Genomic DNA, 23,832 nt, shown 5'->3' with positions numbered 1-23,832 from the left:
CATGCGCGGATGACGTACAGCGAATTGAGAGCCGGAGAAGCACGCAGCCAATGGGGATGCCCAGGAGTGGGCGGTGTAGGGGGCGGGATGATCGAGGAATCAATGGAGAGGCCGGAATGGGGGTGGTGCGAAATCCATGATGAAGAAAACAGAAGCAGACAGCTAATGCGGAAGTCTGAGCGAGAGAGGCATGTGGGCGGTGGGAAAAGTGGAATGGCTACAGGCGATGAGGGCAGCCGGGAACGAACGCAGAGGCCCAAAAAGTGGGAGATCCCGCGGGTTGCGTAGGCGGTGGAACAGTAGCTAGAGAGAGAGAACAGCCAATGGAGAGCCACGCGTGGGATGACAACAATGGCTGCAGCGAGCCAATGGGGAGGCTTGTGAGCGTGCACTGCGGTTTCGAGGGGGGTGGTGCCAAGGTGGAGCTAGCCAATACGAAGGCTAAAAGGAGACCAAGAGGCGGGTGTGTAGGGAGCCGAGCCAATGGAGGTGGAGGCTGAAGGCGGGAGTGAGGACGAGGGCTGGCGGATAGCCAATGAGGGAGCCAGGGTGAAGGCGGAGAGACCTCAAAGGACAGTACTAGTATGGGATGAGCCAATGCCGAGGCTAGATAGTGCAGCGGGACGGAGGGAGGACTTGGAGGCAAGATGGGGAAAAAAGCAGAGCCGATGGGGGCAGTGTAGGTGGTGTGAAGGGAGGCATGAGTAGCCAATAAGGAGGCTGGAGAGGAGGACGCTGTGTAGGCAGAGTCTGAGGTATTGGGTGGCCGGACAGCAGAACCATAGAACGCAGGCAGCCATTAGGAAAAATGTGCTTCTCAGGGATGGGGTTACCCTCTCCCTAACCCTCCGTGACTCCCCATTGCCCCAGGAATACCCAGAGCCCCTGAAGGCCTAGACCACACCTTGGTGTGTGAACTAGGAAAGTGAAAATGACTGTCCTGTTGCAGTTAGTTACTTACTGGGTCCTCCCTGCCCAACTACAACCTTTTCTTGAGCAGTGCCACAAGCCAAGAATGCCCCTGATTGTTAGCCGCAAGCACTCTCCAGGACTTGATACTATTGTTGAATGAATGGCCGAATAGGAAATTTAACTTTCTGAAGGATTCACTTTTTTAAATTTCAGCTCAGCAAACACTGACCTGACTGTGTGCTACCAGAAGTTGATTGGGCATATGGGTAGCTTCTGACTAATGGAATCACAATCAAAGCCCTGTCCTTCTTGCCCAACCTGACACTCCACACCCCACAGGGGCCTCACCTCCCTTCTTTCTGTCCCCCCATCTCTGCTTCTACTGTTCCCTCTCCCAAGAGTGCTGTTCCTTCTGCTGCTTCCATCTAGTAAACTCCTTTCGCTCTCCCTTTGGGGTCTCACCTTCTGTGGGAACTCAACTGCAGCTTTTGTCTGCTGAACACATCCATTCATACATTCCTTCTCCATCCTGGGAAGACTTACTGAACACGTACTGAGTGCCAGGTTCTGAGCATGCTGTTATCTCATTAGAACCTCACGGCATCCTAGGAGGGAGGTGATCCTTCCAGCAGCCCCTCTCCCCAGGTCTCCATGTCCAGGATGTCCATGAGTTAGAAAGGAATATGTTCAGCTGCAAGTAACAGAAAAATCATAAAATAATGGGGGCTTAAGCAAGACAGAACTTTATTTTTTTCTCACCTAAAAGTTCAAGCTGGCAAATAGTCCAGGGACTCCTTCCTGCCCACCTGGTTTGGGCATTGTCTGTCCCGATCTGGCTCCAAGACTCTCAGTCTTCAACAAATCCTTTTGGCTGTCTATTAAAAATATTTACCAAATCCATCCTCTTCTCACCACCTCCACTGCCAGCACTATCACCAGTCACCTAGACTACTGCAGTAGCCAGCTCCTTGCTGGTCCCCTGCTTCCACATTCAGGCCCTAGACCCCATTGTACACTCAGCATTCAGGGGCTTCCTGTTAAATCCTAACACGGTTTGTGTTTCTCCTCTGCTTGCAACCCTGTCATGCCTTCCTCCTCACTCAGCGTTGAAGCCAAAGTCCTTACCATGGCCTACAAGGTCCTGCGTGGTCTAACCTCCGAGTCCCCTTTCTGACCTCACCTCCAGCTTCTCTTCTTGCTCTCTCCACACTAACCACACCAGCCCCCTTGTAGACCTTGAACAAATCAGGTACATTCCCACCTCAGGACCTTTGCCCTGGCTGTTTCCTTTGGAGTTCCTCAGATATCTAGCTGGCTCCCTCCCTCATCTCCTTCAAGTCTTTGTCAGAGGCCCCTGTCTCTGGGGACTTTTCCTGACCCGTTTAATCTTGCCTACTCACCCCCAACTCCCAGCCCTCCCAGTCTCCTTCCCGAGAAGCCCTCCATGAGAGAGGATATAGTCCAGTATAGAGGGGAGGTAGCGACCTCTACCCCTCTCTGCCCTCCTGACCCCAGCCCCCATTCTGCAAGGATCTTGGCTTTCAGCAGCCGTAGCATTTCCCTCTCACACCCTGGGCCTGCCCAAGGGGCCAGCTCACATTCTCGGCCACCATCCTCACTTCATTTGCCTCCTATATCTCTGGCCACTCTCTTTCATGGAGTGAGTGACAGTAAGGGACAGATGGTCTGGGGAAGGTATAAGGAGAATGCAGCCCACACCTCTGATCCTGAGAGAGAAAACTAGCCCCCTTTTCCAGGAGGGGGACAGGTGCTGGGGCAGGGAACAATGCCTCCGCTGATAGAACTGGCCTGGTTTATAATTACGCAGGAGGTGTAGGGAACATTCCGACCCAAGTCTGCAGGGAGCAAGGGGTTATTAACTATGGGAACATCAGTGCAAGGGATCATTAACCTTAGGACCATCACTTCAAGGGGTCATTAACCTTGGGGCCATCACTAGAATCAGCTCCCCAGGACTCCTTCCTGACATGCATGCTCCTCACCCCCTCCCTTGTTCCCTCCCACATGCCGTGACATCTGTTAAACACCTGCTGTTCACAGGGTCCCTGCAGGCCTCCAAGCAGGGGACCTCATCCCACCTTGGTGCCTCCCCTGGCTGTCCAACACACCCAAGCCATTTTTGGGTCTCAGATGTGTCCCACCAACTCAGAAGCCTCAACCAGCGAAAGTTTTGTTTTGAACTAATGGTGGGGAGGGTTGGGTGTTTTTTTTTTTTTTTAATTGTTGTTGGCTGATTTTTTTAAGGTCTTTTTTTTTCTATTCTTTTTTTTTTTTTTTTTCTTGTCTTCACAAAGCCAGGCCATCAGGCCCATTCTGGGCTTTTCCAGAAGGGTGAGTCTGAGTTGAGGAAAGAGGCCCTCCTTTTTACGAGGGCTTAGAAGGTTGGGGGAGGAAAGGGGGCAAAGGGGTGAAGGGGTGGGTCTTGGCCACCAGATTTGTACCATGTAAATAAAAAGCCCTTTCCAATTTCTCTTCCCCAGGTCTGAAGCCAGTCTTGTAGAAGGCTGGAGTGGATGTTGGACGACTAGAACCCTGGGCTTTGCAGGGTGCTGGGAGCTGGAAGTCTTCACCATGGCCTGCCAGGAGAAGCCCCTGGGGGCTGGTCTACCATGCTGACCAGTGGTTGGATAGAGTGCCTGCTGAGGTCAAGAGATGCAGCCGCCAATTCCTGGACAACCTAAAAGCCTCACAAGCTTCAAGTCTCCAAGGACTCTCCAAATCCCAGGATCTCCCTGCCATCACATCCTAGAATTTAAAACCTGAGAACATCAAGTTCAGGACAGCTTGGGGATTTCAAAGCCCAGCACCAAAGAAAGCGGGACCCACACTCGCCAGCTCTGTGATCTTGGGCAAGTTGCTTGACTACTTATACCTCCGTTTCCCTCATCTGTATAACAGGAATACAATAATGATGAGATGGAGCTCAAGGGGCCATGGTGAGGATTGAACATGATCACTTGTGAGACATGTTCAGCACTGTATCTGACCCATGGAAAATTCAAGATAAACATCAGCTACTGAGATGATGGCGGATATTTGGAATCCTAAATCCTTGGAAACTGGGGCTTTTCGAAGTAAAAGACCCCAAAGGCTGAGGGCCTCAGAAGCATCAGGCCATGATGTTCCTGAAACAAGAGGGTCAGGGTCCCAGTGGGCCTCTGGGGTTCATCGTGAGGATGGATGCATTAATATTGGGGACCTGCTAAGGACCTTCCCAGTGGGACAGTGGCTGGGTCAGGGCACTCAAGCCCTAAAACGTGATGAGGCGAGACTTTTCTCTCTTTCCTCATTCAGTAACTGTCAGTAGATTCTGGGAGCCAGGGATTCTCCGACTCTTCGAGTCCATGAATTTTAGGGGATGACAGTGGGCTCTCCGCTTTCTCCTCCGTGAAGTAACTTACATGCCCCTCACCCTCTGTGGGAGGGGTGTTGCAGGGGGTGCAGAACTCCCCTCGCCGGGTAGTTCAAGCAATGGGGACCATATCAATTCCATCTATAGGGAAACTGAGGCCTGGAGTAGGGCGAGGCCTCTGGGAACCCAGCCCTATTCTGTCTCTTTCCCTGGCATTTCCCATCCACACATAGAGCTTCAGATTCTCTTTCTTTCCCCAGAGACCCTCAAATATCCTCTCACTCACAGAATGGTGTCTCTGCCTGCCTCGGGTTGGCCCTGTGATTTATTTTAGTTCTTTTCCCTTGTTTTTTTTTTTTTCAAACTCTATACACTTTTGTTTTAAAAACTGTGGTTTCTCATGAGCCCTATTATCTCATTGATACCTCTCACCTCTGTGGTGAGGGGAAGAAATCATATTTTCAGATGACTCGTAAAGGGCAAAGAAAAAAACCCAAAATTTCAAAATTTCCGTTTAAGTCTCATAATCAAGAAAAGGAGAAACACAGAGAGAGAGAGAAAAAAAACTATGAGAACCCCCCCCACCCCGTGATTATCAGCGCACACACTCATCGAAAAAAAATTTGGATTATTAGAAGAGAGAGGTCTGCGGCTTCCACACCGTACAGCGTGGTTTTTCTTCTCGGTATAAAAGCAAAGTTGTTTTTGATACGTGACAGTTTCCCACAAGCCAGGCTGATCCTTTTCTGTCAGTCCACTTCACCAAGGTGAGTGTCCCCGCTCTCCCCTACCAGATGTGGGCCCCATTGGAGGAGATGGCAGGGAGGTAGGCACGGCGGGGGGGTCAGGGGCCCTCTGGTACAGTGGGATGTACCCAGCTACCGTGATTCCAGCCAGGTAAGGTCTTTAAAAAAATAATAATAGAATAAATGGCAGAAGACTTAAAGGTGAAGTACTTAATGCATGGGCAGGGGCAAAAATAAATGAATTCATCAATTGATACGTAGATGGATAGGATTTTTAAAATATGTCAGCTGCCAGTCTTTATGGATTTCAGAGCTTTGAACAACTTGAAATGCTGTCCAGGTGCAACTGAAAATTTCAACTGCATCTCTCTCATCTCTTTGTCTCTTAGCTCTTGATGCCTCTCATCCTTCTCTGTCTCTCTGCTCACCCTGTCTTGCTCTTTTACATGTTTCTCTGCCTCTCTTTCTCCCGCCATCTGTCTGTCGCTACACTCAGACTCTCTTTCCCCGCATCTCCCCTGGCCTCTGACCATCTCCCCTATCTCTGTCTCCTCCATCTTGACCACACTCCATCGATCTCCTTTCCTCCATCTCTCCCGCTCTCTTTTCTCGCCTTCCCCCACCTGCCTTCCCAGCCAGCATCCAGCCTAGAGCTTTGTACACAGCTGGCATTTAATAATAGTAATGTCGCCGAGGACCTTTACATTTTATGAGAGTGAGCATCAGTTCTGTTCACCCTGGTAGCAGGAGGATTGCAAGGTGCCGGGGCAAGCTGAGCACTTAACTGAACTTTGCTTGTATCGCTTTAGAGGAGACCCTTGGGGCGGGGGGGCAGGGAGCACTTCACACCATTGTCAACCGTAGTTTAGCTGTGTGGACCTACCCCAGGACTGCATGTGTGTGACCAGAGTCCATATTCAGGAAGCAAACAGGTTGTTCAGGGCTGGGGTGAGCTCGATTCTGCAAGCTTAGCACAGCGTTTGGCACACAGTAAGTGCTCACGAAGTGTTAGCTATTAGTATTTCTGTAACCAAATTAGAATCATGCTATATATTGGTTTTGTTCCTGCTTTATTCAATTAACAGTAGTGTTTTTGAAGCTTACTAAAAATTGTTTGAACACATGATCTTTCATGATGGACAAGACGGTCCTCACATCAGCATGAACTTTGATTCATTTGACCAAGTGCCGATTGTTGGACATTCCGGTTGTTTCTCGTTTTTTTCTATAAACATCCCTGACTGCTTCCTTGGATTCCTGAAAAGGGAGTTGCTGGGGCAAAGGGGGCGTGCATTTTTAAAGTTTATGACCCTCTCTGCAAATTCTCCTTCCAAAAGGTTGTCCTATTTTATGCTCCCTCTACTTAAGCTAACCCTAGGTGAGTATTATTATGTTTTAATTATTTCCCAACATGACAGGTAAGAAAAACACATTATCACATTGTTGAAATTTGCATCTTGTGATTACTTTTACTATTTATTGGCCATTCGTGCTTTTTTTTTTTTTTTTTTTGGTTGTCTGGTCATGTCCTTACTCCTAATAGGGTGTTCATCTTATTTTTCTCTTATTGATTTGCCACAGCTCTTTATTTGGAATGGTTATTAACCTTTCATCAGCCATTACATATATAGCAAATATTTTCCCCAATTCATCATTTGTTTTTTTCTATTTGTTTATGGTGTTTTTTGTGATGCTTATGATGGTTTTATACAGTCAAATAGGTTAGTCTTTTTTTCTGTGGCTTCTGTCTCTGGTTTTGTGCTTAGAAAGTCCTTTCCTACTTGAAAATGAGATAAATGTTCACCTATGTTGGCTTCTAGTCTCTTTTATGGCTTCATTTTTTCCATTTACTATAGAGGTTAAGAGTGTGGGTACTGGAGCCAGACTGTCTGGGACAAACCCAGCGTCACCCCAAGCCCTATGTATGACTTTTAGCCAGGCACTTAACCTCTCCATACCTCCATTTCCTCATATGTACTGCAATGATTATAATAGTACCTTCCTCAGGAGTCTTTGTTTAGATTAAAATTTTTAACCACAGTAAATACTTAGCACAAGGCCTGACACACAATAAACCCAAGATCAGCATTAGGTGTTAAAACTTATATCTTGAATGGATCTGGGCATTTTAGGGTATATGATGATGGTGACATTTCAAACTGGGCAGGGAGGGGTTGTTGGGATAATGGACTGACTATTCACTCAATAACTTTATCTTCTCCCTAATTATCTCAGACACATTTGTTAAACAATCCATCCTCCATGGTCCTCCAGTTTAATGCCACATTCATCACAAATTCAGTTCTCTCCATATGTGGGTCCATGTCCAAGCTTTCTATTCTGTTCTCTTCCCCAGTATCTGTTCTTATACCAGGGCCACACTGTTTTGCTGATTGTTGCTTTGCAATACAATTCAATACCCAGCCATGGGCGTCCCTGGCACCTTGCCCTTCTTTATTCTTGATTATTTCAGGCAGCATCAGTTGAACCAGCCAGAGACCAGCAAATGTTCTTATTTGAGGCAATCCTCCTCTTGCACACATGCACTCTGGCTCTCCATGCATGTGTCCATTTCTCTCAATGTCTCTCACTATCTCTTGTTCTCTCTTGCTCGGTCTTTGTGTGTGTCTCTTTGTCTCTATGTATCCCTATCTCTCAGCCAGTCCCCTGGATAGAGGGGCACTTGTCAACTTGAAGCCCTGCAGACACCTAATGACTTAACCAGACACAGCGTAGAAGGGCCCTGGCCCTTGTCTACTCCACGCCTCTCCGTGCTCAGTGTAGAAGGGCAAATTGAAGACCAGAGATCTCAGGGCCTCACCGAAATGCAGCGGCAGAGTTGAAATCCAAGCCTAGATCTCAGGACTCTAGGTGGGACCCTGGTTCTGGCTCTCTCCCCAACTGCAGGCCTCAGTTTACCCCTCAGCACCCAGAAGGGGGAAGGGGAACCTGGGCTACCATTCCCCCTTCTGCCTTCTCACACGTTGGACCCCAACTTCCCACAGGTTGGACGATCCACGATCACAGTGTGGGGCCCAGCCTCACAAGAGCTGGGCTAGGTGAGGCCCCGGACTCCATAGGTCAGGAGGCCTAGTTGGCCAGAGCGTGGTGATGATGGAGGCATGTCAGTCAGTCAGGCTGTGTGTCCCCAGAGCTGGTGCTGGTCCCCGAAAACCTTGATTGTGGGGCCCCTCTAGAGAGTCTGATGATGGGCTCTGTATTGGCGAAGGCTGAGGCTTTTCCAGCTCCCCCCATGAGGCCCAGACCAAAGGCACACCAGCCTCAACCTCCTCCTCCCCCTGTTGCCATCTCTGGCGGAGTGGCCATGTATTTGGGAACGTTGTTCCAGAGTGGACAGGGAGACTGAGGCCCTAGGGAGGCTGGCTGTGTTTCCAGGCCTGGTAGGCAAGAGGCCCTATGAAGCAGCAAGCTGCCTGACCTTCAGGTGGTTCCAAGGAGTTTGGACACCAGGGACACTGGCCTACACATACTGAGACTTTGGGACCGTAGACCCCACAGTCTGTGGTTTTGAGATTCTAGGATCCTTTAAATCTAAGAAATGCTGTTCTATGATTCTGAGGTCCTGGTGTTATACTATTTGAAGACCCCAGGGGTCCCAGTATCTGTGGAGCCTGCCTGGCACTCTCAGAGCTTCAAACCTGGGTCCTCTCCACAACCCAAGAAGGGCCAGGTCTTCAGAGCTAGGGGCTTGTCATAGTGGCCAGATGGACATCACCTACCACATCCACCAGCACCCATGTCACCCCACCTGGGCCAAGCCTGCTGCAGGACAGGGCAGCCAGTTCTCGGAACGAAACCTGTGGGGTGGGGTATCTGCCCTCTTCTCTTCCTCCGTGGTGTCGATGAAGCCCGGCGCATCCGGCCGCCATGACGTCAATGGCGGAAAAATCTGGGCAAGTCGGGGGCTGTGACAACAGGGCCCAGATGCAGACCCCGATATGAAAACATAATCTGTGTCCCAGAAACATCCCCCATTCAGCTTCTGAGAAACCCAGTCAGAAAGGGACGTCCCAACAGACAGTGCAGGAAGCCGGCTGCCCAGCCCGGCCCTCTAGGTCCTCTACCCCCAGACAGATCATCTCCATGTCCCTGTCTGAGAATGTATCTATGCTTTGCTGAGTCAGGCCATCCCACATGTGTTTGGGGAGAATTCTTAGCTCTGGCCAAGTGTCCAGGCAGCTTCAGAAGTGACCGCAGGCCAGCCACATGGGCCAGGCCAGAGTGGTGGAAAACATCCATTTGCACCGAAATCGGTATTAGTTTGTTCTGGCTGCTATAACAAAGTACCACAACTGAGTGGCTTCAGCAACAGAAATTGATCATCTCACAGTTCTGGAGGCCAGAGTCCAAGATCAAGGTGTTGCCAGGGTTGGTTCCTTCTGGGGGCCATAAGGGAGAAGCTGCTCCAGGCCTCTCCCCCAGCTTCTGGTGGTTGCTGGCGATCTTTGTTATTCCTTGGCTTGAAGGAGCATCACCCCATCTCTGGCTTCATTCATTCACTCACCTTCTCATCTCACCAGTGCTCTCCCAGGCCCTTGTTCGGAGCCTCCACAGACCCACACTCCTGTTTCTCACGCAGTAATGTTCTAAGCCCCCAGGAGACTAAGAACTTAATACCTGGATTCTCACACTCATCTCCCTCAGCACCACAGCTCTGACAACCACCCCCAGGAGGTGACAGCAAAGAAAGGAAGGAGCAACTGCTCCCCCAGAACCCTTCTATACTCCCCCGGGCTGCTCTCAGCAGCTGTGTGCCCAACTCAGTGCTGTGAGGTGGAACGGGGAGATGGACACACACACACACACACACACACACACACACACACCAGAGAGTTTATAAAATGTGCACACGGAAATACTTCCTAAAGAAAGAAGTGGAGTTCTCAAGTCGCTATGGGACTACGGAACTCGGCATCTGAGCATCCCCTTCTGTATAATGGGGTTGGCTGGGCAGTCCCTTCCAGCTCTGGCTTCCTCTCAGACCAGGATTATAGGATCCTGAAAAGCCAGTGCTTCCCTCAGGGAGTGGAAGGTTCTGGGGCTCAGCAGGGGGCCCGGAGCCATTGTGGAGGGCTTTCAAGGTGAGGACAATAGAAGAGCAGGTCTTGCGTGGCTTGGACAGGGAAAGAGGAGAAGGAGTGGGCATTTGAGGCAGGGGGTGTAGCATGAGCCAGGCTTGAGGGCCAGAAATTGGGGTGAACTCTGATAGGGGCTGGGTAGAGAAGCTTCTACAGGCCCCAGCTCAAGAGACCCCGTCTCTCCTCCTCTCTGTCACTTGCCATGCTGGATCCGTGCATGATCACACTCCTGGACTCGCCTCCTTGCCCTGAGATCCAGACCCCCGTATTCAGCTGCCCCCTCAGCTCCTCCACTCACATATTTAATGCCAGACTCTTCATGTCTATCCACACCTGCATTTTTGCACCCAATCCAACTCCCCGCCATGTCCCCCATCTCAGGTAATGTCAGCTCGGTCCTTCCAGCTGCTCAAGCTAAAACCCATGTCACTTTGACTCTCCCTCTTGCCCACTACATCCAAGCTGCTAGCACTGCTCCTGATCCAGCTTCAGATTAAGTCTCAGAATCTACCCACTTCTCACCTTCTCCACTGCCACCAGCCCATTCTGTGCCAGCATCATCACTTGCCAGGACTGTTACAATAGCCTCCTCACTAGCCCCACTCACAGCAGCCAGATGAATCTTTTGAGTCCATGCCTAGTCACTGGGGCAAAATAGGACTCCCAGGAGAAAGTCCGAGACCAGCTCCGGCAAGATGAGCAAACACAGCCTGTGCAGGGTGCAGGGAGGGCTAGAGGCCTGAGGCTTGAAACAGCTCTCAAGTGGAGGGGGAAACAACCATTGCCCGCATAGAGGACACATCCACACCAGGGCTGTGCTAGCGTGGGCAGGCAAGCCAGGTGCTGGACCTCTGCACGTGGGGCATGTGTGGGTATGTACATGTACCTGTGTTCTTGGTGTGTGTGTGTGTGTGTGTGTGTGTGTGTGTGTCCAGAGCTGGGGTGCAACTATGGGGCCCCTCGGGACATGTCCCAGCCAATGCCTGCTTTGACTAGAGGAGTGTCCACGTGGTTCAGGTGGTCGAGTATCTCATACCGCCCTAGCACACGTGTGACTCCTTTCCCCTATTGTCTACGCAGCCTGCCCTTGGACAAGGACCCGATGCCCAACCCCAGGCCTGGCAAGCCCTCGGCCCCTTCCTTGGCCCTTGGCCCATCCCCAGGAGCCTCGCCCAGCTGGAGGGCTGCACCCAAAGCCTCAGACCTGCTGGGGGCCCGGGGCCCAGGGGGAACCTTCCAGGGCCGAGATCTTCGAGGCGGGGCCCATGCCTCCTCTTCCTCCTTGAACCCCATGCCACCATCGCAGCTGCAGGTGAGGCCCTGGGCCCAGGATGGGGCAGGCAGGGTGGGGTACCTGGACCTACAGGTGCCGACCTTTACTGTAGCACTGGGCGGGAGGGGGGCTGGCTGGGGCACAGGAAGTGGTTTCTGGGTCCCAGGCAAGTCTGTGACTTATGCAGATGTTGCAGGGCCAAGAAAATCCCCACCTGCCAGGCCTCAGAGATTGGAGGCTCTCCCCAACCTCCCAATCCCTGTCTCAGGAGAGGAGGAGGCCATATTGTAGTCCCATGAGCATAGCTATGTGTCCCCATCCCCATGTGACAAGAGGAGAGGACTGGGGCCAAGTAGGTGAGGTGACAGGGCTGAGGCCAGCTCTGCAACTTATTAGCTGTTTGATCTTTAAAAAGTTACTCGATCTCCATGAGCCTCAGTTTCCATACGTGTAAAAGGGGGATGATCATAGCATCTACCATGTGGGCTTGCAGTGCAGAGTATTTGAATTAGACACAGAACAGTGAGGATCAGGATGGCCTCTCACCCACCTGCCTTTCTGCCCAGCTGCCCACACTGCCCCTAGTCATGGTGGCACCCTCCGGGGCACGGCTGGGCCCCTTGCCCCACTTACAGGCACTCCTCCAGGACAGGCCACATTTCATGCACCAGGTATGGACGGTGAATGGGCAGGGAGGAGGGAGCAGGTGGGAGAACTGTGGGGAGGGGCCCCGAGTCAGGCTGAACCACAGCCCACATGTGCCCCCCAGCTCTCAACGGTGGATGCCCACACCCGGACCCCTGTGCTGCAGGTGCACCCCCTGGAGAGCCCAGCCATGATCAGCCTCCCACCACCCACCACCGCCACTGGGGTCTTCTCCCTCAAGGCCCGGCCTGGCCTCCCACCTGGTAACACCTCAGCCCGTACCCCATGGCTTCACAGAACCCCCAAGTCCCCAGATCCTTGGCTGTGAGCAGTGTAGGCTATTCTGAATTGCAGTACTCTGGGGGTCAAAGGTGTCAGGTCTCAGAGGCTTGGAAACTCCACCCTCCAAAAAACGTCAGGTGCAGAACCTTAAAGATGCAGAATGTCAAAATCACAAAACCACAGAGCTTTACAAAGCTAGTCAAAATGTCAGCACCTGCGAATGGCCGTCTTTAAGCTTCTCTGCCAGAAGCCTGGGACTTTGGGGACAGCAGAGCCCCCTGGGAGTCAGGGTTTTCGAGGCTCAGGAGGGTGGGAAGCTCAAAATGAGAGGCCTTGTGGGCCAAGCTCCAGAGCCCAGCCCACAGCCTCCAGAGGTGCCCTGTCCCCACCCACAGGGATCAACGTGGCCAGCCTGGAATGGGTGTCCAGGGAGCCGGCACTGCTCTGCACCTTCCCAAATCCCGGTGCACCCAGGAAGGACAGGTCAGTGGACAGGGCTGGGAAGGATCCTCGCCCTCCTATCCCCTCCCCTGACACCCTCTGTCCCCCCAGCACCCTTTCGGCTGTGCCCCAGAGCTCCTACCCACTGCTGGCAAATGGTGTCTGCAAGTGGCCTGGATGTGAGAAGGTCTTCGAAGAGCCAGAGGACTTCCTCAAGTGAGTGGCCCAGGCCTGTGCCAGTCCACCGGCCCTGGCTTGTGGGGAGAGGTCTGGGGTGCAGATCTCAGCTCAGGCTTCATCCCAATAAGTAGTAAGATGCAAGAGCTAAACTCTGAGACTGTGGGTTCAAATCCCAGCTCCATCCCTGACTGGCTGTGTGACCTTGGACAAATTACTTAGCTTCTCTCGACCTCAGTTTTCTCGTATGTATAATAAGAAACGTTTATGCTGTTATTTACCCCCATTTTACAGACAAGGAGACTGAGGCCAAAGAGGTTAAGTGTCTTGATCAAAATCTCCCAGTTCCTGAGTGACAGAGCTGGGATTTGAACCCATGTAGCCAGGCTCTAGAATCTGCACTCCTAACTGCTTTGCCCTGCTACTCCTCATGCCAACATGCCAGCCTTATTCCACTGTCCCCAAAGTTCTAGCTCCTCTAGATGGCTGCTGCTGCCTCCCCTCAGTCCCCCCATATGTCTCTCTCTCTCTCTCTCTCTCTCTTTCTTTCTCTCTCTCCCACACACACACACACACACAAATACACACCACACTACACACAACCCTTAGCAGCAACCCCACATGTCCTGTCCTCCTTGCAGCCAGGCCTTTGCACAGGCCGTCCCTCCACCCAGAATGCTTTGCCCACTCTCACCTCCCTGGCCCATTCTCAACTCACCACACTTCCAACATTATCTCCAGCACTCTGGCCAGGCTCAAGTGGTGAGTTCAGGCCTGACATGCAGTAGGTGCTGAGTGGCATGTGTTAAGGGAACGAGGTGTGTGAGAGGGAGACTGAGGTAGAGAGGGGAGGGGAGCTGGGGCTCAGAGGAGAGAACTCCCAGAGGGTCTGGGCCCTCCCCATTCAGAGCATTGAGCCAGACCAGGCCTGTCGTGGTCACCTGCATGGAATCTTCTCCCTACTTAGGCACTGCCAGGCGGACCATCTTCTGGATGAGAAGGGCAGGGCACAATGTCTCCTCCAGAGAGAGATGGTACAGTCTCTGGAGCAGCAGGTAATGCCAGGGTGGTGGAGGGTAAGGGATAGGGATAGTGCGCAAAACCTTCTGTCCACCATGTGCCAGAAACCAAGTTCACCTGGGACGAGGGCTGGTATAAAGGAAGGAAGAGGAGCGGGCACTCCCAGGGAAGACCGTAGCCTGGGCAAAGATGTGGCAGAGAAGGGCCAGGCTGAGGCCTCATGTTTGTGCCATTTCACAGCTGGTGCTGGAGAAGGAGAAGCTGAGTGCCATGCAGGCCCACCTGGCTGGGAAAATGGCACTGACCAAGGCTTCATCTGTGGTGAGCGACCCCAGGACTGGTGGTGGCAGACTCAGACTGCTGGCGGGCAGGGAGGAGGTCTGCAGGGTGCAGGGAACCTAACCTCACATTCAGGTCCTGAGAGCTAGGGGCCCCTGTCCCCAGCTCCAAACATGCCCAGACCTGGAAATCTGTCCCCCTCTACTTACAAACCCTCTGACCCCGGCTGGGCGTGGTGGCTCACGCCTGTAATCCCAGCACTTTGGGAGGCCGAGGCGGGTGGATCACGAGGTCAGGAGTTCAAGACCAGCCTCGCCAAGATGGTGAAACCCTGTCTCTACTAAAAGTACAAAAAATTAGCCAGGCGTGGTGGCAGGTGTCTGTAGTCCCAACTACTCGGGAGGCTGAGGCAGAGAATTGCTTGAACCTGGGAGGCGGAGTTTGCAGTGAGCTGAGATCATACCACTGCACTCCAGCCTAGGCGACAGATCAAGACTCCGTCTCAAGAAAAGAAAAAAAAAACCCTCTGACTCTAAGATCCCCAAACACTGTGATCCTGAGTTGTTAAAGCAAATGCAAATAGCCAGACTTGCCAGATGCAGGCTGTGTGCCAGCAGGACCAGCTATGTAACCTGCAGGGCCCCTTGTTCAGATTTCAAGATGGCGACCACAGAGCATTAAACAAAGCACAGGGTGCCACATAACCACATAGGTCACACGCCCATGAAGCCAGCCCTGGAGGCCAGGCACTGTTTCTGAGCGCTTTGCTGGTGGTAATTTATTTCTCATGATGCGAATGTACAGATGAGGAATATTGAGGCCAGGGGGGTTTAGGTGACTTTCCCAAGGTCACAGTTGGGTGGTAAAGAGCCCTATTCAACCCCAGTTCATGGTCCCAGCATCAGTGGCCACATACGACATCCGCACCTGCGCTCTAATAAATACGGCTCATGCTGTTTTGTGGGATTCCACCTCAGACTGGAATTTAGAAGAGGGCATCCTTGCTTTGAAAAACACTGATTTAAAAATAAAGTGGAGCCAGGCGCAGTGGCTCATGCCTGTAATCCCAGCACTTTGGGAGGCTGAAGCGGGTGGATCACATGAGGTCAGGAGTTCGAGACCAGCCTGGCTAACATGGTGAAACCCCATCTCTACCAAAAATACAAAAATTAGCTGGGCGTAGTGACGGGCACCTGTAGTCCCAGCTACTTGGGAGGCTGAGGCAGAAGACTTGCTTGAATCTGGGAGGTGGGGGTTGCAGTGAGCCGAGATTGCACCACTGCACTCCAGCCTGGGCGACAGAGCAAGACTCAGTATCAAAAAAAATAAAAAACATAAAATAAAAAGTAAAAAGTGGGAAGTTTAAGCCTCTGGGTCACCAGCCTCTCCCCCTCCCCCAGGCATCATCCGACAAGGGCTCCTGCTGCATCGTAGCTGCTGGCAGCCAAGGCCCTGTCGTCCCAGCCTGGTCTGGCCCCCGGGAGGCCCCTGACAGCCTGTTTGCTGTCCGGAGGCACCTGTGGGGTAGCCATGGAAACAGCACATTCCCAGGTAAGAATGGTCCTTGCACTACACGGTGCCCCCAAGCTCCTAATCCTGACAGTCTCTGGGTGGAGGGTGCAAAGGAGCTCCATGCTGCCCCTTCCCACCACCACCACCACCGCAGCTGCTGCCACTCAGCCTTTGGGAAAATGCATCCGCTCACAAAAGCTTCCTTTCAGGATGTCCGTGGCCTGAAAGCCCCCCATATGGTCTCGAGTGTCGGGCCCCTAGCCCTGACTCCCTTGGGGATTGGGGCCATGCCTCACCCACTCTGGACTCCAGCTACTATATTCGGCCATCAGAAGGGAGGGACCCTGCTAAGTAATTCCAGGAGCACCTCCTTTCCTCCCCTGACCAAGGAAAATCGGGGTGGATTCGCCCGAGCTCACCTATCCACTGCTCTCCACCAGGCCTGGCCTGTGGGCTTAGCAGGGATCAGAGACCTTGACTGTCATCCTGGCTCTGCCATTTAACCTCTTGCATCCTTTGGTGTGCAAGTTACTCCGCTTCTTTTCAACCTCGGGGAGAACTATTTTGGCAGAAGTGGTGCAAAGAATAAATGATACAACTTATGTCAGGTGCTCAGCAAACAGTACCTGTGCCCGTGGACACAGGTGTTGACGGTGAGATCTCAGGCCTGTAGACTCACCTTGTAGGGGGAGGGGACAGGGAGCTAGCTAGGAGGTCCTGCATGGGGCTTGATTCATCCCCACCCTCTGACAGAGTTCCTCCACAACATGGACTACTTCAAGTTCCACAACATGCGACCCCCTTTCACCTACGCCACACTCATCCGCTGGGTAAGCAGGGCAGCTCGGCCCCAAGGAGGAGGAAGACAAAGATGGGGTGGGGGACCTGCCTCCCAAACTCCTGTCTCCCTCTGAGTGCCCTCAGAGGTTCCTCCATTCCCAAGCCCCAGCCCCAAGGATCCCCAAGCCGTGCCTCAAATGTGACCCCTCATGCTGGCTTCACCCCAAACCTGTCCGCGAATCCAAACCTAAACCACCATCCAGGCCAGAGCATGCCAAATTCTGACCCTAAACCTACCCCTTTCCAGATGTCCACCTCAGCCCCATACCTAACCCTCTCCTGGACCCATAAAATAGCCTAAAGCTAACCCCATCTCTGCACCTTGCCCTAAACGTACCCCAGCTCTTACTCTAACTCCTTCCCCAGCCTTTATGCCAACCCAACCCCATCTCCTTCCCTGGCCCCAACGTACCCCAGTATGTCAATACACCCCCAACTGGGCACCATTCCCAACCTTTCCTTGTAACACCCATCTGATCCTTAACTTCATCACCCCATCCCAACTCCTTCATCTCAGCCTCCCCAATGCCTTCTCAGAACCTTCATCCTAGCGCCACACCTAACCCCAAGCCTGAACCTCACCCCTACATGATACCAGATATTCCCCGACTGTCTCTGAACTGAAACCCTGACCTAGCCCCATCCTGACTGATAGCCTCACTGCAATCATCATCGCTGACTCTGTAATCCCATTCCTGAATCCAAACTGATCAAATTCCCTGACCCTCAGCCTCACTCCACACCGAACCCCACAACTAACCACATCCTTGCCCTGAGCCTAACCACCTAACCATGTCCCTGACATGTAAGATACTCGATAATTCAAACCATCTCTGGCTTCTGACCTAAAGCCAAGTCATCCCATCCCTCACCCCTAGACACCCCACCTGAGTCCACCCCAGCCTGACTCTTAACCCACCCCTTCCCTGACCCTTAAGTTGGCCTGGCCCTTTACCCCTTCCAAATCCTTGACCCCACTTCTGACCCTTCACCTTCCCCAACCCTGAAATGTCACCTCCACAGAGAACCCCAACTCCAACTCCATCCCAGACCTTTCACCTCACTTCAGCCCTAGCCCTGAACAAGACCCCACTCCCAACCTCAGTCCTGATCCCTTACCTAATCCCAGAACAACCATACCCACACCCATCTAACCCTGCCCGACCCGACACTTCACCCCTTTTCTAACCCCATCTTTGACCCCATGCTTCACCCCACATCTAGTCCTGTCCCTGATTACCTGCCCCTACAATTCCGCCCCCATGTCAGATGGCTCGGGGTAGGTCATAGCCCCTCTAAACCCCAACTTTGGGGAACGTGCCCCTTACCCCACCCCCCAACTTCCAGGCCATCCTGGAGGCTCCAGAGAAGCAGCGGACACTCAATGAGATCTACCACTGGTTCACACGCATGTTTGCCTTCTTCAGAAACCATCCTGCCACCTGGAAGGTGAGCTCCTCTGAGGTGGCGGTGACTGGGATGGCCTCAAGTGCCATCGCAGCTCAAAGTGGGCAGGCCTGGGTCCGGGCTCATAGGCACATTGGGGAGGAACGGGATGTGGGTTGTTGGTGGTGGCTGCTGGCCTCAGAGGTTGACGCCCACCTGCTCCCTGTCCCCGGCCTTCCACAGAACGCCATCCGCCACAACCTGAGTCTGCACAAGTGCTTTGTGCGGGTGGAAAGCGAGAAGGGGGCTGTGTGGACCGTGGATGAGCTGGAGTTCCGCAAGAAACGGAGCCAGAGGCCCAGCAGGTGTTCCAACCCTACACCTGGCCCCTGACCTCAAGATCAAGGAAAGGAGGATGGACGAACAGGGGCCAAACTGGTGGGAGGCAGAGGTGGTGGGGGCAGGGATGACAGGCCCTGGATGTGCCCACAGGGACCAAGAAGTGAGGTTTCCACTGTCTTGCCTGCCAGGGCCCCTGTTCCCCCGCTGGCAGCCACCCCCTCCCCCATCATATCCTTTGCCCCAAGGCTGCTCAGAGGGGCCCCGGTCCTGGCCCCAGCCCCCACCTCCGCCCCAGACACACCCCCCAGTCGAGCCCTGCAGCCAAACAGAGCCTTCACAACCAGCCACACACAGCCTGCCTCAGCTGCTCGCACAGATTGCTTCAGGGCTGGAAAAGTCACACAGACACACAAAATGTCACAATCCTGTCCCTCACTCAACACAAACCCCAAAACACAGAGAGCCTGCCTCCGTACACTCAAACAACCTCAAAGCTGCATCATCACACAATCACACACAAGCACAGCCCTGACAACCCACACACCCCAAGGCACGCACCCACAGCCAGCCTCAGGGCCCACAGGGGCACTGTCACACAGGGGTGTGCCCAGAGGCCTACACAGAAGCAGCGTCAGTACCCTCAGGATCTGAGGTCCCAACACGTGCTCGCTCACACACACGGCCTGTTAGAATTCACCTGTGTATCTCACGCATATGCACACGCACAGCCCCCCAGTGGGTCTCTTGAGTCCCGTGCAGACACACACAGCCACACACACTGACTTGCCAAAAATACCCCGTGTCTCCCCTGCCACTCACCTCACTCCCATTCCCTGAGCCCTGATCCATGCCTCAGCTTAGACTGCAGAGGAACTACTCATTTATTTGGGATCCAAGGCCCCCAACCCACAGTACCGTCCCCAATAAACTGCAGCCGAGCTCCCCACATGCTGGACTATCACCCCATATAAGGGTTGCGGTCAGTGGGCAGGGGTCTGGGTCCAAGGCCGCAGCAGGAGGAACTGCACAGCGGAGGAAGTAGCTAGGGCATGTGCTTGGCCACTGCCTCCAGCACCCCAAATCCCTGCCTGAGGCTGGGGAGAGACCTCTGCCGGCGGCTCCTCAGGCCTCCCGGACCCGGCCTAGGAGGCCAGCGTTCTCCTGGCGGAGGGCTCGGTAGTCCTCCCGGATCTTCTCCAGGTTGCTGAGGGTCTTCTTGCCCAGCTCTGTCTCGATCTGAGGCAATGTGAACACATGCCCCCTCAGCACACACAGCCCCTTTCCCAGCTCCTGCTCACCAGCCCCCATCACAGCCACTCTGGGCCCCTCCCACCAACTCCAACAGCCTGCTCTGTCCCATGGCCAGGCCTCGTGTGGTGTTCCCTCTACCCAAAGCATCCTTCGCCATGTGGCAGGATTCCCCCTACATCTTTAAGCTGAAGCCTCTGCCCATGGCCCTGGGAGGCAGACAGGAGGGCCCTTGGGGTGGAAGCTGGGGCTCACAGTAGGCCACTTGCCTGTCCCAGGTCACAGGCACTAAGGGGCAGGGCTGGGTGTCCAGCCATAGGCTGTGTGTGGCTCCACAGCCTCTGTCAGCATAACCTGAGGAACTGTCCCCCCGGCCCGCCTTGGCTCCCCATCCTGCCCCCAGGCCTCACCTGCTCCTCGAGGTCTCGAACCTCCCGCATGATGGTGCCTGTGTCCTCGATGGTCTGGATGAGCTGGCTGCAGTTCTGGGGACAACAGGAGCAGAAGGCTTGCACCCAGTCCCACCCACCCCCAGCAGCCCCACCCCAGGCACATGTCTCCCCTCACCTCGTGCAGAGCAGCTAGATACTTATAGGCCTTCCGAACAGCATCGTCCTTCTTGGCATCCTGACCAGACACAGGGACCTCAAAGGTATCAGTGGGCTGCCCTTGACCATCTCCATGCCCTAAGAAGGCCACCCTCTCCCACCACCCCACTAGCTTCATCCTCCATGAAACAAAGCCAGCCCTGGGTATCAGTGCACCTCCAGCCTCCCACAGGGCCTGAGTCTGGACCCCAGCCAGCCAATTAGCAGATGCACAAGGCAGCAGCCCAGCCTCACCCCACTCACCCCCGCCCAACCTGCCCCACACCTTGAACACAAGCTCATCAGTCACCGCAAACGTCCGGTCCAGCTTCCCAGATAGGGAGTTGATTTCCTTCTGAAGCTCCTTCGTATCAGACAAGATCTGGCAGACACCATGGCGGCCATGAGCCCCTGCCTGGGGCAGGCTGGCTAGCAGTGGAGGGTCCTCATGTGTACCAGACAGGGACTGTGTCACTGTGTCAGGGGTGACTGGGATGGATTGTGTGTGACTATTCTGTGTTAGAGTGTGACTGGACAGCTCTGCCTGAGGGTGTGAGGTCCCTGTGCGGCCACACTATGCCTGACAGCCCACATGACCCACCTTCCATGGCCCTGGCAGTGTACCTTGGTGATCTCTTCCTTCTGCTTCCGGATGTTGCCCACAATCTCCAGGATGCGCTGGGTGTAGGCCAGCCGGGACACATCTCTGGGCAGAGTCTCCAGCTCTGACATCTAGGCAGGGATATAGCAGGCACTGCCCCAGGACCATCCCCCCACCCTCCTAAGCTACCCAGGTCCCTCACACAGGCCTTACGAGCTGCTTATAGACCTCCTCCTTCCTGCGGGCCTCTTCAGCAGCCGCCCGGACACTCTGGTGCAGTTCTTGGATCTCTGCCAGCCGTCGAGAAGATTCCAGCTGCCATGAGCCCACAGGCAGAAGACAGTGAGCAGAGCATAGGGATGGCCCCCTAGAGAGGGACCGAGCCTGCCCTGGCCCGCCCACAGCCCAGGGCCCCACTGCTTACCTCTCTGCAATCCTGCAGCTTTCGGAGGTGGCGGTACTCAGCGAGGAGTGGGACCCGGTGCTTCTCCCACTGACCCGCCAAGTGGATGACCCGCTGGGCACTATTCTCCACCACAAGCTGGTGGGGGATGGGTACATGTCACACAGGCCGGGCCCTCCAACCCCACCCCGCCCCACCCTGCCCCTCTCCGCCCAGCCACAGCCCCAACCCCACCTGCAGCTTGGCAAGGTTGGCAGTCCCATCGGGCAGCAGCTCCACCGCGCGGCTCTTCAGGCGCAGGGCCTGCTCACGCTCTGCTGTGCTGAGCTTGCTGTGCCGGCACTCAGACTCTGCCTGGCCGGCGGATACCCAGTCACATGCCACAGCCCCCATGGAGCTCCACAGATGACTGTACACCCCTGTGGCCCCCACAGGCCTCTCTAACAGCTCCACGCTGGTGCCAAGGACCCCGAGGACCCCCTAATCCCCTGTCCATGCAGACCCGTGGGTACCCCACAGATGCCCACAGACCCTCCGAGGACCCCTCAATCCCCTGCCCATGCAGACCCGCGGTGCCCCATAGATGCCCACAGACCCTCACCCTGGCCTGATTCTCATAGCCACCCTCAAGAGGCCCACAGATCCCTAATGGCTCCCAGGAACCCTTCTGCCATGTGCAGACCTCTACAGAGCACCTCTTGCCCCATCTAGTCCCTCACACCCCGAGGCCCTCCTTCTGACCTAGCCCAACGCGCAGCCCCTCCTCCGCCCCTTACCTGCACAAAGCTGACGCCCAGGGTCTTCATGTCAGCCTCAACCTCCTCAATGCTGCGGTTCACTCCTTCCAGCTGCTCCCGAAGGGACTCGAGCTCCTGTTCCTGAGCTGCCCACGTGACCTGGGAGGCCCAAGCCAGTCAGGGTTGGGGTGTCAGGCCCAGTAGACAAGCAAGGGCCTGGGACACCCCCCTCCAAACCACTCTGCTCACCTGTTCAGGCCGCCGGGAGGTGGCTGGCACATCTGACACCTGAGTGGCCTGGGCCTGGGGCTCCTAGGGGAGTGACGAGGGGCATCCTGGCTGCCAGGGAAGGCCCTTCCTCACGTGGCCCAGCCTCAGCCTCCCCTGAGAACTGCCCCCAGTGCGGCATGCATGCCCACTGAAGCACCGATGGTGGCCAGACTGTGACTATGTGGGTAAAGGCACCATCTGCAACCTCGGGCCAGAGTGCTTGCTCGTGGAGAAAGCTCCCTGACCCTGTCACAGCTCCTACCCACCTGCCCCATCTCTCAAGCCTCAAATGCCCATGAGAAGGATGGGGGGCCCTCAGAGTGAACATTTAGGACAGAAGATATGCTCAAAGGAAACTGCCTGAGGAAAGGGGGTGTTGCCCCAAGAACACCCCCACACCCTTGCATGGTTCCCACCTATCCACATTTTCTCCAGTCAAGTCCCTAATAAGCTAGGGGACCCCTCTGGGTACCCAGCCCACAGTGGGGCAAGGGCCTGTCCAGTGGGAACACAGGAACCTGTGTGGATAAAGGTGTGGTGCTGACACAAAAAGCCACCCTCCAAGCCTGCCACGCCCATCCACACATCTCATGTCCTCAGGCGCACCCACCAGATGGAAGGTGAACTTCTCTGAGTGCGTGAAGCGGGAGCCCTTAGGAGCACCAGTCTTGGCCCCAGCACCCCAGGCCTGCAGCAGTTCTCCCAGGTCCCGGGCTTGTATGGGGGCCCCAAGCAGGCCCCAGCTTTGGCGCAGATGCTCAGTCAGTTGCTTCTGCAGCCGCTGCCGCGGAGCCCGTGTGTCCTCCTGGGGAGAAAAGGCGGGGGAAGCAGGAAGGTGTAGGGGCCCACCTAGCACCCAAGGCCCTGCCTCCTCCAAGGACCCCCTGACAAGAGTATACAGACAAGTCACCCCCACCCTCCAGCCTTCCCACTAAGGCAGGCCCTGCTCTACTCTCCTGCTCCACCAGCCTGGGATCTCCTCGAGGACAGGGGTCTCCTCTTGCTCACAGACATACTTCTCTCCACCCACTAGATCCCCATGCTGGAGAAGGATGTGGGAAGAGAGGGGGGTGGGCCTAGAGCCCCCAAATCCAAGAGAAGCATAGACAGGATATCGGGGGACAGGGCAGAGACAGGGAATCAAAGGTACCAAGCACAGAAAGAGGCAGAGAGAGAGAGGCAAGAGAGGGACAACAGAGTTTCAAGATAAGGGGAAAATCTGATTATGAACTCAAGTATTGGATGGTATTAAGATATCATTGTTGGCCGGGTACGGTGGCTCATGCCTATAATCCTAGCCCTTTGAAAGGCCAAGGTAGGTAGATCACCTGAGGTCAGGAGATCAAGACCAGCCTGGCCAACATGGTAAAACCCCGACTCTACTAAAAATACAAAACTTAGTGCGCTCCTGTAATTCCAGCTACTTGGGGGCTGAGGCAGGAGAATGGCTTGAACCCAGGAAGTGGAGGTTGCAGTGAAGCGACATCACGCCATTGCACTCCAGCCTGGGCAACAGAGCGAGACTCCGTCTCAAAAACAAAACAAAAAAAAAACAAAAAAAAACCCCACAAGATATTATTGTTAACTTCATTAGCCATGAAAATGGTCCAGTGGTTACCTTGAAAACTGAATGTCCTTATGAGTTAAGAGATGTAGTCC

The 23,832-nt window shown here is 54.3% G+C and overlaps 2 protein-coding genes across 4 annotated transcripts in view; one reads left to right on the top strand and one right to left on the bottom strand.

The window, feature by feature from the left end:
- Positions 1 to 127: 127 nt before the first annotated feature.
- FOXP3 (forkhead box P3) lies at positions 128 to 19,273 on the top strand. Of its 2 annotated transcripts, XM_016943636.4 has the most exons (13): positions 133 to 188; positions 3,414 to 5,052; positions 11,211 to 11,442; positions 11,970 to 12,074; positions 12,173 to 12,311; positions 12,726 to 12,813; positions 12,883 to 12,987; positions 13,916 to 14,003; positions 14,209 to 14,289; positions 15,648 to 15,798; positions 16,513 to 16,589; positions 17,947 to 18,048; positions 18,229 to 19,273. In XM_016943636.4, the coding sequence occupies exons 2-13, from the start codon at positions 4,751 to 4,753 to the stop codon at positions 18,376 to 18,378; spliced, it is 1,620 nt and encodes a 539-aa protein (XP_016799125.1). In that variant the 5' UTR covers positions 133 to 188; positions 3,414 to 4,750; the 3' UTR covers positions 18,379 to 19,273. The 2 variants fall into 2 exon arrangements, with proteins under 2 accessions (XP_024209102.1, XP_016799125.1); XM_024353334.3 differs by lacking the exon at positions 11,970 to 12,074 and having other exon boundaries at positions 128 to 188.
- CCDC22 (coiled-coil domain containing 22) overlaps positions 19,191 to 23,832 on the bottom strand; it is a 20,006-nt gene continuing 15,364 nt past the window's right edge. For both annotated transcript variants that reach the window (XM_063804285.1, XM_016943635.4), the window contains exons 10-20: positions 22,784 to 22,978; positions 22,153 to 22,215; positions 21,943 to 22,062; positions 21,401 to 21,520; positions 21,188 to 21,304; positions 20,977 to 21,078; positions 20,787 to 20,894; positions 20,449 to 20,544; positions 20,143 to 20,202; positions 19,986 to 20,060; positions 19,191 to 19,563 (exon numbers count right to left, since the gene is read on the bottom strand). In XM_063804285.1, the coding sequence (XP_063660355.1) occupies positions 19,450 to 19,563; positions 19,986 to 20,060; positions 20,143 to 20,202; positions 20,449 to 20,544; positions 20,787 to 20,894; positions 20,977 to 21,078; positions 21,188 to 21,304; positions 21,401 to 21,520; positions 21,943 to 22,062; positions 22,153 to 22,215; positions 22,784 to 22,978 (1,170 nt within the window). In that variant the 3' untranslated portion in view covers positions 19,191 to 19,449. The remainder of the gene's footprint in view (positions 19,564 to 19,985; positions 20,061 to 20,142; positions 20,203 to 20,448; positions 20,545 to 20,786; positions 20,895 to 20,976; positions 21,079 to 21,187; positions 21,305 to 21,400; positions 21,521 to 21,942; positions 22,063 to 22,152; positions 22,216 to 22,783; positions 22,979 to 23,832) is intronic.

The sequence above is a fragment of the Pan troglodytes genome, chromosome X (genome assembly GCF_028858775.2).
Source record: "Pan troglodytes isolate AG18354 chromosome X, NHGRI_mPanTro3-v2.0_pri, whole genome shotgun sequence".
Classification (NCBI taxonomy): domain Eukaryota; kingdom Metazoa; phylum Chordata; class Mammalia; order Primates; family Hominidae; genus Pan; species Pan troglodytes.
Note: the sequence above shows the minus strand (reverse complement) of the source record. Positions and strands in the feature narration are given on the sequence as shown.

Coding starts and splice junctions, on each gene's coding strand:
- FOXP3 (XM_016943636.4), top strand. CDS start 4,751: ATGACTCGTAAAGGGCAAAGAAAAAAACCCAAAATTTCAAAATTTCCG. Junction 11,443..11,969: donor TGCCACCATCGCAGCTGCAG/GTGAGGCCCTGG, acceptor CTTTCTGCCCAG/CTGCCCACACTGCCCCTAGT. Junction 12,814..12,882: donor GGTGCACCCAGGAAGGACAG/GTCAGTGGACAG, acceptor CTGTCCCCCCAG/CACCCTTTCGGCTGTGCCCC.